The 17818-nt window shown below is 45.4% G+C and overlaps 1 protein-coding gene across 4 annotated transcripts in view; it reads right to left on the bottom strand.

The window, feature by feature from the left end:
- Sh2d4b (SH2 domain containing 4B) overlaps positions 1-17818 on the bottom strand; it is a 61832-nt gene that overhangs the window by 16087 nt on the left and 27927 nt on the right. For 3 of the 4 annotated variants that reach the window (XM_075987500.1, XM_075987502.1, XM_075987504.1), the window contains 3 exons: positions 16210-16357; positions 6944-7160; positions 4816-4940 (listed from right to left, as the gene is read on the bottom strand). In XM_075987500.1, coding sequence (XP_075843615.1) covers positions 4816-4940; positions 6944-7160; positions 16210-16357 — 490 coding nt within the window. Of the gene's footprint in view, positions 1-4815; positions 4953-6943; positions 7161-16209; positions 16358-17818 lie in introns of all 4 variants that reach the window. The other variant, XM_075987503.1, reaches the window with a different exon arrangement.

Raw genomic sequence — 17818 nt, 5'->3', positions numbered from 1 at the left:
AAAAAATGTTAGAAGGAGCTGAGAGCACAGCTCAGTGGCAGAATGTTTGCCTAGCCTGTGCAAGGCCTCAGATTCAATCTTCAGAACTACGAAAACAAAGAAAACGGGTCACGCGACCCGCTTTTTCCACCTTGGAAAGTTTTGCATTTGGGGTAAGAACTGGTAGAAGATTTTTCTTTTTCAAATTCTGCTCAAGAGAGGGAAGCTCTTTGACAGGCATGCCAGCTCTTTAAATGACCTGTGTTACACCAGTGGTTTTCAGAAATGACTTCAAAATGATGATTTGTGGTGGGTGTTTTGTTTGTTTTGTTTGTTTTTGAGAGGGAAGGCTAAATTAGTACCATCTGCCTTTGGTGACGTCATCATTTACTTCTTATCTGAGTGATGAGACTGGTTTTCAGTGTGCCCTGGAGGTCTGAAGCCCCTGGCATTTCAAGTCCCAGCGCTCACCTCCGAAGACCACCATGTTTATTATCTACAAGCAGTAGCATTGATTTGCAAACCCTAATACTTGTAGCCCTAGAACAAGACCAGATGTTGTCATCGTCCCCAGCTCCCGTTGCAGCTTCACATAAATTTTAAGTGTTTCAGTTTATTAAATTTCAAACCCTGGACAGAAGGTTGAGGTGCCTATTTAACATATCAAAGCTGACCTGGCTTCCAGGTTTTCCCAGCATCCCTCAGTCCCTTCCTGTTACAGGGATCCTCCTGGCTGGCATGCCCCACCCCCAACCCTAAACTTCTTCAGCCTAGGGGCTGTCCTTCTCTGAATAATCCCATCATTTCAACTACTTTTCTGGGCCTCCAGGCTACTGCACCTAGTTCCCCTCCTCCTCTCTCCCTGCCCCCCATTTCTCCCACATGGTCCAGCTCAGTCTGGTCACGTCCATGCTGGACCTTCCCATATGTCTGTAATAAACTTTGACTCTGGCTATCTTCTCCCACATATCTACAGTAAACTTTCATCTGCACCAGACCTAAGAGCAACCATGCCCTTCCTTTTTTAATTCCTCTTTTGATTCGTCCGGTGCCAAAACCCGGGACCAATCATGGTTCCTCTCCTTTTTATTTCTTCTCATTCAGAGCTCATAGACCTTAGCAAGCCTTCCTGGCTCTATCCGGGAGCAGAAATAACCCCCAAAGCCTCACTCCAGGTTCTTCTTTCCCACCAATCTTGGAAACTAAAGGCAAGCACCTCAAGGGCTTACTTTCTCCGTCTGGTCTCAGCACAAACTGGGCATTCCAACAGAGCTGATCAAACTCTGCTAAGGGATCCACATCAACTCTGCTCTGCAAGGTCATAGATCAGGTAGAGTGAAAGGCAGGTTGTACCAAAAGCAAATCTCGATATGGGTTTATAAATCCAAAGAGGGAGATTTCTTTAATCCCAATACCCATACCTAGGTAGCAGAGAATTCAAGGAGGAACAAAATATTCAGAAAAGAATAAATAAAATCTTGGGTTTACTGTTGAAGAATGGTTGGGTCAGTTTCTCCAGCTTTCTGGGTCTCTTGGTGGTCACCTGTAAAGGGACATCCATGACCAGTTCAGAAACCACTGACAGTGGTGTGACATGGTATATATCAAACTACACAGTGTAAGTAAAACAGGAGGGACTACAAGGAAGTGGAGCATCAGAAGAGTGGGCAGAGGAAAGCCATCCTAACTTCTAAGATCCCTGGAGACTGCACTGTCTACAAAGATGGGGAATGCCAGCTCCCTACTTTGTGCTTGTAAGAATAAGCTCCATGCCAGTAACATATCACCTGAGCAAAATTATCCCTGCTAAAATTAGGGTGAGTCCACACTTGGGACACACGCCCAGCATCTGAGCAGAACTCAACAGGACTCACTTACCAATGCCACGCTCCACTCATCATCAGCCACATTGCCCTTTGCTGCGCCAATCCACAGGGGCTGTAGCAAGGCTGCTATGCATCATTGCCAAGACAACAAACCACGGAACATATTTTAAGCCTTTTCTAGAAGTAAAGCTAAGGAAGAGGAATGTGTTCCGAATGAGCCGATGTTCAGACAGAGAACACTCAATAATGTCAGGCGCACACTGAAGTCCAAAAATAGCTTTTTCCCAGAGCCAAGCTTATGTGCTGGCACTTCTCAGGAAAAAAAAAAAAACTTCAAGCCTCTCATAATTCTTGGGATGCGGCAATGAGCAAAGGAAAGGGGATTGCTTTTCTACTACTCTTTTTCACAGAGGATGGATTAACCTCCCTGGTTGGTCCCAGGGGGGATGACAATCTCCATTCCACTTGTCCTCCCATCTGTGCTCTGGGCTCATTTCTCTACACTGCATTTCCTTGGAGAGGTGGAATCCCTTCTTATAGTTGATCCTATACTCCAAGACACACTAGTACTGGCACTCACATGTGGCTCCTTTGGGGGGACTAGGCATCTTTGTTGGTTTGATTTGCATAGGTACCCCGTGAAGCGCATTTATAATGTCAATTTCCCAGAGTTTAATGACACAGCCAAGATCAGAGAAGGGCCCTGTATCTTGAGAGCCCTGTGTGTCCTGCTGTTTGGATTTCACTACAATACATCTAAATGTCTGAGAAAACAGGTGAACTATAAATCAAAATCATCATTCTCAACCTGCATCAAAATCCTGCTGAAATGCCTCGCTCAGGGAAAGAGAATAATTATGCCTCGGTTGTAATATATTTCACTGTTGCCTCAAATTCTTCCTAACTCACTATGTCTATATCATTTGATATATGATGTTGAAGTCTTCTACAAGAAAGAAGGAGGAAAAGAAGAAGAGGAGGAAGAAGAGGAAGAAGAAGATGGTGACAAAGTGTGGCTGGCAGTATGAAGCAGAACCAACAGCATAACTGGTCCTAAGCCCAGACTCTAGGAAACGGGTGCTGCCCATCATTCTCTTCCACCTATGACAAGAGCTCATCATCTATGACAAGAGCTTATCTAAGTAGACCCAGTGCTCCCCGAAGAGGAGACCTACATGAAGTAGGACTTCCCCCACTAAGATACCCAGCCACCAAAGGCTTGAGCAGAGTCCCTGCCAGGGGGGTTAACAGATTGGTACAGGCTACCAGTGGATTGACTCACTCTCTCTCTCTCTCTCTCTCTCTCTCTCTCTCTCTCTCTCTCTCTCTCTCTCTCTCTCTCTCCTCTCTCTCTCTCTCTCTCTCTCTCTCTCTCCCTCTCTCTCTCTCTCTCTCTCCCTCCCTCCCTCCCTCCCTCCCTCCCTCCCTCCCTTTCTCTCTTTAGAAAATGGTACAGAAATCCCACCTGCCTTTCAGGAAATCTCCATGTTGGGAAGGAAGTTGGGACCTTCCAGTTATTCTAGACTTCAACATTTTAGGGATGAACAAAGTTACACACACACACACACACACACACACACACACACACACACACGTGTCTTAGGAGCCAAAATTGGGCTGCTGATGCTCTGGTTTTCCCCAAAAGTGCAATATATTAAAGTAACCACTGTTAGCTATCACCATCCATTCATAAAAGATGGGACATTTTAACACTAAAAGTGAAAAGGAACATAATGCTAGAATATAACTATAGCCCTTCTAAGGCAGTTGGCCAGGCTCCATATATGAGCCATTTCTTTCATTCTGTCACAGAATGAAAACTTGGTCACTAAATAGTTCTGTTCTGTGTGTTAACAATGTCTCTACATGCTTTATGGTGGAAACTGTCAGCAGAACATGAAGTCAATTACACAAATCTAGGTTCTATTTGTTCTGTGACAACATAGAGCTTACTCTTTTCTCCATTGAAATAGAAAGTAAAACTAAATTCCCTTTTCCCCAGCTAGAAGTCTGAAGGCAGCATGGGTGGCCAGTAGCTCTATGGGAGTCACTGCGGAGCATGTACCGGCAGCGTCTCCATCAATATGCAAATGGCATGGCTTTCATTAGGTTGAACAAACTGACCATTCTTGAAAGGATTATTCAAGAGAGTCTACTCAGTGAAAGAGACCATGTCAGTCTTTGTACATAAAAGTAAAAATTGAAAAGCACTAAGACCTTTCCAAAAAGAGAAGAATTTGATCACTTCAACTTACCTTCTCCACTGGCTGACAAGAGCTCCTCTGAACAATCAGCACAGACACCAAACCCCAGCTTCTCTTTAGCAAGTCTCTGGTGAAGCCACGGTTCTGTGTGCTGCGCTACTTGAAGCCATTGTGTATTCAGATCACTAGACTGAATCTATGGTCCTTGAGATTCATTTTTGGAGCTAACTGCACACATCACCTAGTATCTTTTGCAAACTCCCTCCTGTCTTTGAGCCTCCGTTCCTCCTCTGTAATGAAGGAACTGGAAGATTTCTAAAGAGCCTCCTGGTCTAATGCATCTGAATGATGTTGAACTCTTCATTCATCAATCTATAATCTAACCAAAAAGGATTCTTTTCAGAGCCAGCAGCCTGCTGTGGCTATGGCTAAGAACAGAGTTGCAGAATCAAGTACAACCAAGATGTTGACCCTGCTCACCAGTAGTCTGGGACCCCAGCAGCTCACCGTCTTATGAGTACAAGGACAGAACCTTGTGGGTGACTTGACAGCCAAGGAGACTAAGTGATACCAGGAGTGGATGGGACTCAAGTTCACAACTTCCCAGAAGGCAGTGGGGATGCATTTCTAGAATCCCAGTGATCCTGGGCTCTAGGACTCTTGTCAAAAGTGTTGGGGCAGAATTGAGGCAGCATGGACCCCAAAGTCCTCCACATCACTCATTACAGCCATCCAAGACTCCTTCCATCTGAGAAAGAGTTGGACATGCGAACATCACCCTCCATGGTGCCTAGAAAGTGTAATACCATGAAACCAGGGAGCGATGGACTTGGTGTTCCTCTCAAAGCCAGCTCTGCGAGGCAGCTGTTCCTCCTTGAACCAGCGCACGATGACTTCTCTGGAGAGTGGACGCAGAGGACGCTCCCAGGTCCTGATGGGAAGAAAGAGAGTAAGGGAGGGGACGAATCAGAGGAGTGGAAGAGAATAAAGAACAGGGAGAGGGAAAAGAAAGGGAAGGAGTTGAGTGGGAAGAGATGGCTTGGCAGGTGGGGACACTTGCTACCAAGTCACACCGTGAGTTTGATCCCAGGGACCCACGTGCAGAGAATTAACTCTCACAGGTTGTTCTCTGACCTTCACATGCATGATCTATTATGTTTATGTATACATGTATGGATGCACAGTAAATAAATTAGTTTTAAGAGCAAAGAAGGGGAGGCAGTTCTGACTATTCTCCCAACTTTGGAAAACACATAGGAGCTTTATCTCATAAATATTAAGCATTTCAGCACCCTAGAAAATTCCACCTCCAAAAATCAAATGATAAGTGACAAACTGAGAAAAAGATTTTGCCATAATTTTTCCCTAAATTGGGGAGCTTCTAGAGACGGGTAAAGGGGGCACAGATCACACAGCAAAAGGGTGGACTGGACAACAGAAGAGAAGGAAATACCGTGGCCCTTCAACATATGTGAAATGCTTAGTCTGGCCCATAGTCATGTGTGAGTATTTAAACTTACTCCAAGACATATTTCCTTACACGAAACAAGGTTGGCGACACCGTGGGCCCAGCTAAAAGATGTGAAAGATTCAAACATGGGTCACAGCCCTGTGCAGGGCCAGTGAATTTCAAAAGTACACAGCCTTTGAACAATGACCCTACTTGGGAGGATATCTTGGCAGATTATAGTTTCCCAATATAAAATTAACTTCCACAAGATTATACATGCAGGGTCTGGCTGGTGACTGCAGAAGATTTGAAATAGCAATGCTCACTGACAGAGTCTCTGTTAACCAATAGCAAATCCACACAGCAGAACACAGGCAGCTTTTCTTTAAAAAAAAAAAAAAAAAGGAGAAATAAGGTAGTGTATGTTTGTTTGCTTTTTGTTTTGTTTTTTAATGTTGGCAAGAACTCAAAGAAGCCCAGGCCTTAGGGTAGGGTAAGGTAAGAAGCGAACAACAATAAATGTCTACGAAGGTGCTGTGTGAGGAGATGGTACACCAGGAAGGAATCAGAGTTCTCTATGAACACTATCCCTTCTCAGGCCTTCTAGTACATCATGAGGAAATAAGGGGGAAGGGAGGAGGGGGAAGGGGAGTTGTGAAGCCAGAGGCAGCTCTTGCTAGACTCTAGGGAAGAGGAGTGGGGGGTCATGAACAACCCCAGACTCAAATCAGTACAACATTGGATAAACCACACTACGTGAGGGTAAACTGACTCTTGAACAATCCCCGGAGATGAGGGAGCCACAGGTGCTCAATCCCATAGTTCCCCTCCCCAGGGAAGAAAACTGTGCTGCAAGGATTGCTGAGGGGTCTTGAGATAAGAGCCAATCTCAGGGTCAGTCCAGACTGACAGCCAGAACATGAACATGCAGAGGCTTCGGGTAACCTTGTGTCTTTGACTTGCCAATCATAGGTTGTCGCTTAAGTGTCCTTGGCAAACAACCCGTCTATGGACACAAATGTGCACAAGGGCCTCTCAGTGCGCCCACAGTAATCTGCAAACCTGCTGTCCAAACAAGGAGCAAACCAGCTCCATTCAGAATTAGAAAAGGCTGTAGCCCTGCTTTCCAGCTACTGGGCTACATTTATCCCATCTTAGACCTTTTGGTGCAAGGTTTTGACCAAGACCAAGGAATCTAAAACTATGAAAACAGTTGAGGTACTTGCATATACAGATTATGAGGGGAATAGGATGTATACTTTTCTTCAGATTATCAAAGATTATAAGATTCCTTAACCACTGAAAGGCTAACCCCAGAACAGCAAAGTTGTTAGAAAGGTCCCACCCTATTTCTGTGTTTCGCCCGATCACATAGATTGGAACGCTAAGGCCCAGGGAGGGCAAATGATCAACCAGTAAGAAACAGAGCCTGGACCGGAACACATGGAGCTTGCATCATGGGTCCATGGCCCATCCTAACACACCTGTCAGCTCCTGTAAGGGGTGTTGATTGACTGGTGCATGGAAGTTGATGGCAGAGTCTTGCTTCCTGATCATGGTTCTGACCAAGTTCTTGGAACATGGTGCTTAGGCCCGCGACTGTGCCCTTCTGGATGGCTCGGAGTGAGTGGCGCCGGTACTCATCCCGGGCTCGCTGGGCACGACGACTCCTCTCTTCATCAGCCGCCTTGGATCTGCGCACTGGAAAAGAGAACAGTATGGCTGGCCTTGATCCACAGCCCAAGCTGTACACTGGGAAGACACAGACAGCGCAGTACACAACTTACTTGGAATTCCACCATTTCCTGGGAGCTGACCACTCACAACACCATACACTACAGGAGGCTTGGCTTCTGTAGGAATGGCAAAGCATGCCCAGCCCCAAGATTGTGGGGGTACAAGGGTCTTTATATAATTGACACTCCATGGGCTATAAAACTCCAAGGCACTATTCTCTCTCCAGCATTCTGCTTCCCACGTCCCTCAATGGGGCTTTAACATAGCCAAGTAGGCTTGAGAAAGCTACTGTGCCTGTGTGTATGTGTGTCTATGTATATATGTGTGTGTGTATGACTGTGTGTTTTTGTGTATCTTTGCATGTGTGTATGAGTATGTTTGTGTGTGTATGTATCTGTATATGTGTGTGTGCATGTCTGTTTGTGTCTGTGCACATCTGTGTATATATGTATGTATGCATGCATGTATTTGTGTGTGTTTGTGTGTATGTGCATGTCCATCTGTATGAGTGTCTCTGTGTCTGTGTATGTGTGCATTCATGTCTGTGTGTGTATGTGTGAAAGTGTATGTGTGTGTGTGTGTCCTAAAACTCATAAATACATCTGGGGTTAAGAAAATGAAGTGTGACTCTCTGCTCCTCTCTGTTTCCGAGACAGCCTCATCTTATTGTGCAGTGCCAGCCTTGCTCCCGAGACAGGATGGTGAAGTTCAGAGTGAACAGATATGGCCGTACTGGGTTCCTGGTTACCAAGGCTGCCTTTATGTCTGGCAAAATGGATAATTTTGCCATCAATGACCCCTTCATTGACCTTAACTACATGGTCTACATATTCTAATATGACTCTACCCATGGCAAGTTCAATGGCACATGCAAGGCGAAGAATGGGAAATTTGACATCAACGGGAAGTCCATCCATCACCTTCTTCCAAGAGTGGAATCCCGCCAACATCAAATGTGGTGCTGCTGGTGCTAAGTAGTTTGTAAAGTTTACTGGAATCTTCACCACCATGGAGAAGGATAGGGACCAATTGAAGGATGGAGCCAAAACAGTCATCATCTCCTCCCCTTCTGCTGATGCCCCCATGATTGTGATGTGTGAACCATGAGAAGCATGACAATTTTCTCAAGATTGTCAGCAATGCTTCCTGCCACCAACTGCTTAGCCAACTTGGCCAAGGCCATCCATGACATTTTTGTCATTGTGGACAAACAGTCTATGCTATCACTGCCAACCAGAAGTTTAGTGGGATGCTGTGCCTTTTGGGGGCTACCCAAGACATCATCTCTGCAAGACTCACAGGTATCCTGGGATACAATGAGGACAAGGTTGTCTCCTGTGACTTTAACAGTGATGCCCACTTTTCCACGTTGATGCTGGGGCTGGCATTGCTCTCAGTGACAACCTTTAAAGCTCATTTCGTGGTATGACAACAAATTCAGCTACAGCAACAGGGTGGTGGACCTCATGGCCTACACGGGCTTCAAGGAGGAAGAATCCCTGGACAACCCACCCCAGAAAGGACATGAGAGCAAGAGAGAGGCTCTCACCTGCTGAGCAGCCCCTGTCCCAACTCAGCCCCCTTACAGTTTCCATCACAGACCCCCAGAATAACAGGAGGGGCTTAGGGAGCCCTATTCTCTTGAATACCATCAATAAAGTTTATTGTACCCACAAACATAAGAAAAGAAAAGAAAGAAAAAGAAAGGAAAAGAAAAGAAAAAAGGCAAGACAAGACAAGACTGAACAAAGCCAACTGAAGTCAAGGGCTTCTGCCAAAATTGGTCATCCTGGAGTCTGACTGCTTCTTGTCAGACCTCTACCTGCCTCTAAAATCCAAGCATTCTCACTAGAGAGCTCTGGAAACTGGTCCTGGAGTTCAAATTGTGAAAGAGTAATGGTTACACTGGCCCTGGCAGACCACCTCCCTCTCCAGGAATTAAAATCTTACTTCATCCATGTAAAGCTAGCTCCTACAGCATTCTAGAAACTGCACTTTGTCAGTATTTGGAGGGTACAGGTAAGTTGCTCTACTCCTCAAAGACGGTTTTGCCTCCACAGGTGATCAGGAGCCTTTTTGGAGAACGTGGCATCTTCAGGTCCAAGCACATTGCCTATACCTACAGAAGCATTTAAAGAGCAGTGCCATGCACAGAAGATCTCCTGCATTTTGACCTCCACAGGGTCAGGTTCTTTGACCCGCTCATTGCCAAACTCCAGAACAGAGTTGGCAGACAGGATACTTTCCAAGTGATTAGGGATTCCAGTAGGCTGGGTAGATTGCTCCTGGGTAAAGTGCTTGCCATCCACACATGAAGCTGTGAGGTTCATCCTCAACATCCTGTAAAATGTTGGTATAGTGGCATGTGCCAGAAATCCAGCCCTGGGGATGCAGAGACAGAAGATCCCTGAAGTTCACTGGCCAGCCAGACTAACTGAATCTGTAGGCCCCAGGTTCAAGGAGAGGGCCTGTCTTTAAAAACAAAGTGGAAAATGGAAGGCATTCAAAGTAAACCTCTGGCCTCAGTGCGCGCGCACACGTGCACACACACAGTCATGTATGCCGTCACGTACACATACAGAATATTTTATGACTTTAAAAAGCATTTCATGATTTGGCTCTGCATTTGACTCTGGGCTGGATAAAGAGAAGACATGGAAGCAGACCTTCCTTTTATCACTCTGACCAAGCTGGAGAAAGGCCAGATAAATATCACCAATCTTAATGAAAAAGGTCACGAGTGTCCTTAGAAGAAGAAAAGACGGGGGAAGAAGAAAGAGGAGGAGGAGAAGAAGAAAGGAGCAGCAGCAGCAGCAATAATAAATTACTGTGAGAGTTCCGGGTCCACAGTGTCCATAATGTACAGGAACCAGGGCTGTCAAAGGAGAATAAGCCTGCAACTGTGCTGTGGAGGGGTCTGTTCCCACCAGAACTGTGCTGTGGAGGGATCTGTTTCCACCGGAACTGTGCTGTGGAGGGGTCTGTTCCCACCAGAACTGTGCTGTGGAGGGGATCTGTTCCCACCAAGACTCAAGCTGAGATGTAGGACCTTTAAGAGAAACTGAAGTCACCTTTGAAAGTCTTGATTAATTTTCTCATCAGTGGATGAGTTTTGGGGAAACAAATGGCTAAATCAGATCACCATGCTTTGTTCCCTCTCTGTTTCCTCTTGCTCTCAGGCAGAGAATAAATCTGGTTCCTTTGTGAACCGCCACGTCTTGTGAATTCCAGTGAGAGAAAATGAACAAGACGGTATGGAGAGATCAAATCCTTTCTAGAGAAACGGAGAGGGGAGCTCATTCCAGGAAACAACTGTGGGTTTCAGTGACCCAGAGACTCATCTGTAGGCCTCAGGGAGCAAGAATTCTGTGAATTCTGTCTTCACTGTGGGCAGAAGATCCGACAGGGTCAGGAAGCCCAGAACTGACTTCAGGGTCATTAATACACAGACAAGTAACTTCACAGAGTTTACAGTCCCTAAGAGCAGAAAGTAGAGAAAGACAGACAGTCAGACAGACAGACATAGGTTTTGCTTCTGAATCCCTGTCTCGTATGCAACACTATTATTTAATTCTTTTTCCCTGGACAATAGTCAGTGCCGCCCTTAGTCTGAGGACTGCCATCCTGCCAGGCTATTTTAGAATCATATCCCCGATGACCTTCAGGGCTCCCACTCAGTTCTCTAATATTGAAGAAATACAGAAATATCTCTTTTCCCTCTTGGTAGACTATGTGCAAGTAGTCACACAGATCCAGAATTGCAAAGAGTTAAGAACTAAAGGGGTTTCAGCACTTCAAATAACGTGCTGGCCAGGTGTGGCGATACCCTCCTATACTTCTAGGACCCTGGAGGCTGAGCCCAGAGGATTACAAGCTTCAGGACAGCCTAGCTTTATAGAGAAACCCTGCTTCAAAACCCTGAATGAATGAATGAATGAATGAATGAATGAATGAATGAATGGCATAGTCAGACAAGTGTATTTAGTTATCTACTTGTGCCAGTTCTAAGTGTTGCACAGGGCTAGCGCTTAATACTATGCAAGTCACACACCATACAACTTCAGGAGACCCAGCTGTAATGTTTGGCTCTCAGAGAGCTTACAGCCCAGTGGGCACAATGTAGCACTAAACAGTAGAGCTGTGGTGGGGTGTGCATTGGCCACCAGCGACCCCAGACATGGATAGTCTCTGGAAGCAGGGAGAGGTCTAAGCTGATGCCTGGGATTCAACCAACAGTGGCCAATGGAAGAACAATTTTAACAGAGTGGGCCCAGAGGCCAGAGAGAGCAGGCGTGCAGCATCCCTGCAAGGCAGAAGTACCAGAAAAGACCACTTGAAGGCCAGTAACTCCTGGCTTATGTGCTCTAATAATGTCTTGAAAGATAACTGGAAGCCACTAGAGGGCAGAGTTCTGTCTGCACGCTAAAGAGATTGCTTTAGAAGATGTAGAAAAACAGGAAGGCACTGAGCAAGGAGAATGGAGCTGAGCAAGAAACAGCATATAAATTTAGAGAAATAAAAAGGCAGAATCTGTACAATTATGTTGGATTCGTAGTAGTAATATTACCATTGCTTTATTTATGGGGCAGGGAGTGGAGTGTGCGTGTAGAGGTCAGAGGACTTGTTCTCTCGTTTTTCCTTATGGATCCCAGGACTTGAACTCAGATCTTTGGTCTTGACAGCAATTGCCTGTACCCACTGAGTCCATCATAAGCTCCCTGGGTCAGTTTTCATGCTGAAAGTGGGAAGAACGAAGAGACCTGATGGCCAGGTTCCAGTCCTTTTTAAAATTACGTTATTGATTGATTGAGTGAGTGAGTAAGTGACTTATTTTTGTGTGTATATCCATATGTATGATGTGTGTGCATGGAAGTGTGTATATATGTATTTTGGTCTCTTTGAGATAGGGTCTTTCTAGTTTGCCCTGGACAACCTGGAACTGGTCATGTAGACCAGGGTGACCTCAAACTCATAGACATCCACCTGCTTCTGCCCCCAAGTGCTGGGATTAATGGTGTGTGCCACCACACCCAGCATCTCTCTGCGGTTTTAAGTACAGAATTAACTGTCTATAATTTTTTTCCTGCCTAGAAAATGAGGGCTTCATGCGGTTGCCTTGAGATCACAATGAGGGAGCAAATGGAAGGGGTTTGCTCAGAGTCTGGCAGAGAGCTATGCTTTAAATGTGTCCAGAATGCCCACTGGATAGACTGTGTACTCTGGGGACTGAGCACACCATTTGGAAATAGAACGTTTCTTGGGGTAGGAAGAGGGCTGATTACTGGAGAGGATGGTGACTTCTTGGTAGAATTAGGAGTTCCCAGCAGGAAACTAAAAACGAACCTGTGGAAAGACTAAGCTGCTTTGCCTCTGGAGAGGCTATATCAAGGATATCCCTTTTTTGTTCGTTTGTTTGATTGATTGATTGATTGATTGTTTTTCAAGACAGGGTTTCTCTATAGCTTTGGAGCCTGTCCTGGAATAGCCTTTATAGACCAGGCTGGCCTCAAACTCACAAAGATCCGCCTGCCTCTGCCCCCCGAGTGCTGGGATTAAAGGCGTGCACCACCATCGCCCGGACAAGGGTATCCATTTTCAAAGATGTCCTGTGACTCAGACTGCTGGAGCCATGACACCTGCCTAAATCTGTGCCTTTAGCAATAAATATTATGAAGACTGAAAGGCAAGCATCCAAGTCTGGGAAAGCAAGTGAGACAGATGCACCCACAGTTCAGTGGGTCTAATGAAAGGGTCTTTCTCAGCCTCTACGGCAACCAGGCAAGGAGTGAGGCAATGGCGTGTAGGAGGTTGATTTGGGGCCGTAACCCAAAGCACACAGTCAGAGGCCCCAGAGTGACCACAACTCCTACTCAAGATGGCCAAACCTCATTACATTTTAGCCTCACAGAAGCAATACTAAATGTCTGTGTTCTATGAATAATTTCATTTGCTGGGTCCTCTCAAAGTCTCTGACCAACTAAATAGTCTCCAACTCCACACCCCTACAAGCTCACAGTTGAAAATCATTATACATGCTGCCCTGGCTGACCTATCCAGAGGGTTTCAGAAGCCAGACCTCTAAGATATGAGCTGAGTAACCAATGCTCCACTCAAGTGATACCGAAAGCCACCCTTCCCTTTTTTCTCAGTTGGAGAATTTAATTTGACTGTTTTATCAAAACTGCTGCTCCTGAGAGATTAATGGCCCACTATATCTTTCAGATTAAGTTAATTGAGTGCGGAATGGATTGCTAGATTTGAATGGCATGCTCTACATTCAGTTCTTTAAGAAAATATGAAATGAGAGCTTGCAACCAGAGAGCCTGAATTGTCACATGTTTCCAGTTTCCCGGAGGGGTTTCAGTTGCCACACAGCACACTGAGCTACAATCAGGCAGTTCTCAGAGGACAAGGGTTCCAGCCTCCACCCCAAGTGCTCTGAAGAAGCGCTGCAGCCTGGGTCCTCTCTCTTCATACGGCAGGAATAACCAGCCTCACAGAACAGAGCTTGAAGTCACTGTTCGGAGGTCAAGTTATCCAGCCAATGCTCACGACAATGACATAGCAGCTTCACCTTGTACATCTCACTATGTTTTTTTAACGTAAATGTTGCCTTTTCTCCTTTTTTCACTTGCCTCTTCCTCTGTTCTGAATTTAGATGAATGGCATCCTCTTTAGCTTTCCCCTTTAGCTTCCTCTTTAACTCATCTTTCCAGGTTTGTTTTTCATTACGGCCCATTATGAACACCAGGATGTGGCTACATTGTGACTTGTGCATACTTTGTCAACTATAGATACATCCCAGAAACAAAATGCAAGAAAGAAAAAGAAAGACAGAGACAGAGATAGGATAAATATGAAGGGTGTCAAGAATAAAGGTGAATCAAGAACCTCTAAAGATAGGGCTGAAGGGATGGCTCGGAGGTTAATAGCATGTACTGTTCCTGCAGAAGACTGGAGTCTGGTTCCCAGCACACATCAGGTGACAAACAGCCCCCTATAACTTCAGATGAAGGGGATCCAACAACTTCTGCAGACATACACACATACTGAAAAAGAAATATTTTGAAAAGAACCTCTGACCATCCTCTCTTCAACAGGCAACAAGAACACTGCCAAATGTTCAGAATGGACTGTCTCACAATATTATTGAAAGTTAATCAAAATCTTGAAAAGACTCCAGGAAGCATTTATTCAAAAAACAAGAGTTCAACCCAAGTGAAGATACTAAATTTCCACAAAGATCCCCCAGGACTAGATGGGCTCCCTAGTAAATTCTACTGAATGTTTAAGCAGGAATTCCAATTTTTCACAAGTTCCTTCCAAAAGACGGTGAAAGTAAACGCTCTCTAACTCATTCAATGACATTCAGACTATCCCAAAACCCAAACTAGACTGCCAACACCATAAGAAAAGCACAGAATAACATCCGTCATGAATATCGATACAAAAACCCTCAACAAAGTTTTTTCACACCAGGACTGTGGCATTGACTGAGATGGCAAATGCCTGCTGTGGAAACATGAGGACACCAGCTTGGATTCCTGGTGTCTATGTAAAAGCTAGGCATAGTGGCATGCACCTGTCACCCCAGCACATGGCCTGGGGGGTATGTAGGGATAAGTCCCGCCCCTTGGGGGGCGTGTTCGCCTCGGGCTAATGTCTGCCTATAAATTTGGCGAGCGTGCTCCCAGCTGTCGCTTCTGCTTTCCTGGTCTCCGCTGGAACGGTGGTTCTGTAAGTCTATTTCGACATTAAAGCTATATATATTGTTACAATCTGTCTGTATTCGTTTATGCCGCTACATTTTGGTGCCCAATGTGGGGCTCGAACCCACGACCCTGAGATTAAGAGTCTCATGCTCTACCGACTGAGCTAGCCGGACCAGGCAGCCGGGGTGCTGGGGACACAGCCCCACAGCCCTTATTACTACAGGGGTACAGATCAACAAGATCGAAGAGTTCACTGGCCAGTCAGACTAGCCAATCAGTGAGCTCCAGATTCATGGAGACCCTGCCTCAAAAGAGAAGCAAGAATAGAGGAGAGCACCCACCATCAGACATTAACATTCATCTTCTACGTGTACACATGCACACACACACACACATGCATGTACACTCTATAGTTACATTTTATTTCTGAGGTGATAAGATTTTATATGCTTAGATAGTGTGAGAACTGCACAGTTTTGTGAGTGTACTAAAAAAATATGCACAATTGTAAATTCTAAAATGATGAATTTTGTGATATGCAAATTAATTTTCCGAAAAGGTCCATTTAATGAAACTGGCATATATTCTCTCTCTCTCTCTCTCTCTCTCTCTCTCTCTCTCTCTCTCTCTCTCTCTCTCTGTATATATGTGTGTGTGTCTGTGTGTGTGCACATGTGTGTCTATGTGTGTGTGCATGTATATATGTCTGTCTCTCTTTCTCCTCTCACCATGTCTGTCTTTCTGTCTGTCTGTGTCTCTCTCTGTCTCCCCTGACTCATTTTTCTTTGTGTATCTGTTTATCTGTCTCTATATCTGCCTATCTCTCTATCTCTGTCTGTCTCTGCCCTGCCCCCACTTCTTCCTGCTTCCTACCGGTAAGGATTTAAAGCTCTCAGCTACTACTGTAGCACCGTACCTGTTTGCTTCCTGTAGTGATGGTGGTGGACTAACCCTCTGAAACTGTAAGCAAGCCCTCAATCAAATGCTTTCTTTTATAGGAGTTGCCTTGGTCCTGGTGCTTCTTCAAAGCAATAGAAGGGTGAGTCAAACAACAGTGTAGAGTCAAGAAATTATTGCCAATTGAGTAAATATAATGTTTCATTCTTTAATGGGAGACATCTCCAGGGCCTTTGCATAAACTCCTTGAGTGTGCAGCCCTGAGCCCAGTGGGACCATGCCCATGGGTAAAGCCTTGGGTGGTGGGAGAGGGAGCTGGGGATGGTGAGGCACAAGCACAGGGGGAGAGCTGGGTGGGGAAAGTGGGGCAGGCCTAGGCCAGGACACGGCTTGGCTCAACTCACGCTGCTCTTCCCACTCGCGCTCCTCCTTCTCACTGGCTTGGCAGTGCAGCTGGGCCTGCTTCAGGGTCCAGTAGAGTTCTTTGGCTCGCTGCTCCTCCTGGAGGCGAATTTGTTCTTCTCCTCGCCTCCTCTCTTCTTCCTCTTTCCTCTGCAAAATTATTGAGATGGAATGGCATTCAAATGGGGGAACTAACTGCCTGGGGTATTCTGTAGCTAGTCAAGCTGAGCTGTCGGGAGGAGAATGGCCAGCAGCCACCATTCTACTCCTGGTCCTTACACAACTGAAATGTGATTGTCACACTTGGTAAGAACCAAATGGATTGGCAAGATTTTATTTTATAAATTTTATTTGCTGTTTTGCAATACTTGGGATTGAACCTGGAGCCTCATTTTTTTTCCTGGCTTAAAAATTTCATTATCTTAAAGAAGAATATTGAAATTTCTCAAACGCCTATCAAGTACAGTAAGCTTTCTCTAGATTAACCCACATATGAGTTCTTATAAACACAGTATTACTTCTTTTTCAGAGGGACACCCTTCACCTGGAGGTCATTTTTTTTTCTTTCTCCTATGGGCGGTGCGGGCTGCTTCCTAGCTACCTCTCCGCCCATGCTCCAGGACCTGCCTCTGAACCTTCTCGAGACAGAGCCCTGTTTCACGGGTAGCTGCTTTCCTTCTGCAGTCACTTATCTCAGGATACACTGAGCCACTTTCTGAGCATTTGCCTGAAAATATTGCTATGCCAGCCTCTCACTCCGCTACTAATTTAGCTGAGCACAGAACCTGAGTAATTAAAAAACATTGCTACCTTGTCTTCCAGCATTGCTGGCGCTTCTTCAACTGCTGCATGGGGTACTTGTTTTCTTTCTGGATATCTGCAGTTTCCTTACCATGGGCATGTTAAAGAATTTTCTTTTCTTTCTCCTTTTTTTTTTGTTTTTGTTTTTATTGAAAATAGATTCTTCTCTCCTACAATATAGCCCAACCACAGTTTCCCCTCCCTCTGCTCCCCCTCCATTTCCTTCAGAAAGAAGCAAAACATGGCCCACTGAATCAATTAAGCAGGGCTTATATGGGCTCACGGAGACTGAAGTGGCAAGCATGGGACCTGCATGGGTCTGCACCGGATCCTCTGTGTATATGATATAGCTGTTAGCATGGTGTTTCTGTGGCACTCCTAACATTGGGAGTAGGTTTATCTGACTCTTTGGCATGTTCTTGGGACTCTTTCTCTTATTGAGTTGCCTTGTCCAGCCTCTATATGAGGGCTTTGTTTTTTTCCTTTTTTTTTTTTGATGGGGGGGGTTCTCTGTATAACAACAGTCTTGGCTGTTCTGAAACTCAATTATATAGACCAGACTGGCCTCAGTGATGCTTTGTCTTTTACTATCTTGTTTTGTCGTGTCTGGTCGTCGATTCTACAGCATTTTCAACGATGTGCTTTGGGTTTTCTGCAGGCTAGAGGCCCGTGTCTATCCAGTACAGTACTTCCCCTCTGCCTGGATGAGTTCTCTCACTTCTCTTGCTATGAGACTCCTGTTGTCTACTGAGTCAGCCTCCTAAAAACTCCATCATTTCTCTCTTAGTTTCCACGTCTTGTCTTTTCTTG

This window comes from Microtus pennsylvanicus, chromosome 10 (assembly GCF_037038515.1).
Source record: "Microtus pennsylvanicus isolate mMicPen1 chromosome 10, mMicPen1.hap1, whole genome shotgun sequence".
In the NCBI taxonomy this organism is placed as follows: domain Eukaryota; kingdom Metazoa; phylum Chordata; class Mammalia; order Rodentia; family Cricetidae; genus Microtus; species Microtus pennsylvanicus.
The sequence above is the reverse complement of the archived record's forward strand: the minus strand, read 5'-3'. Positions and strand labels throughout refer to the sequence as shown.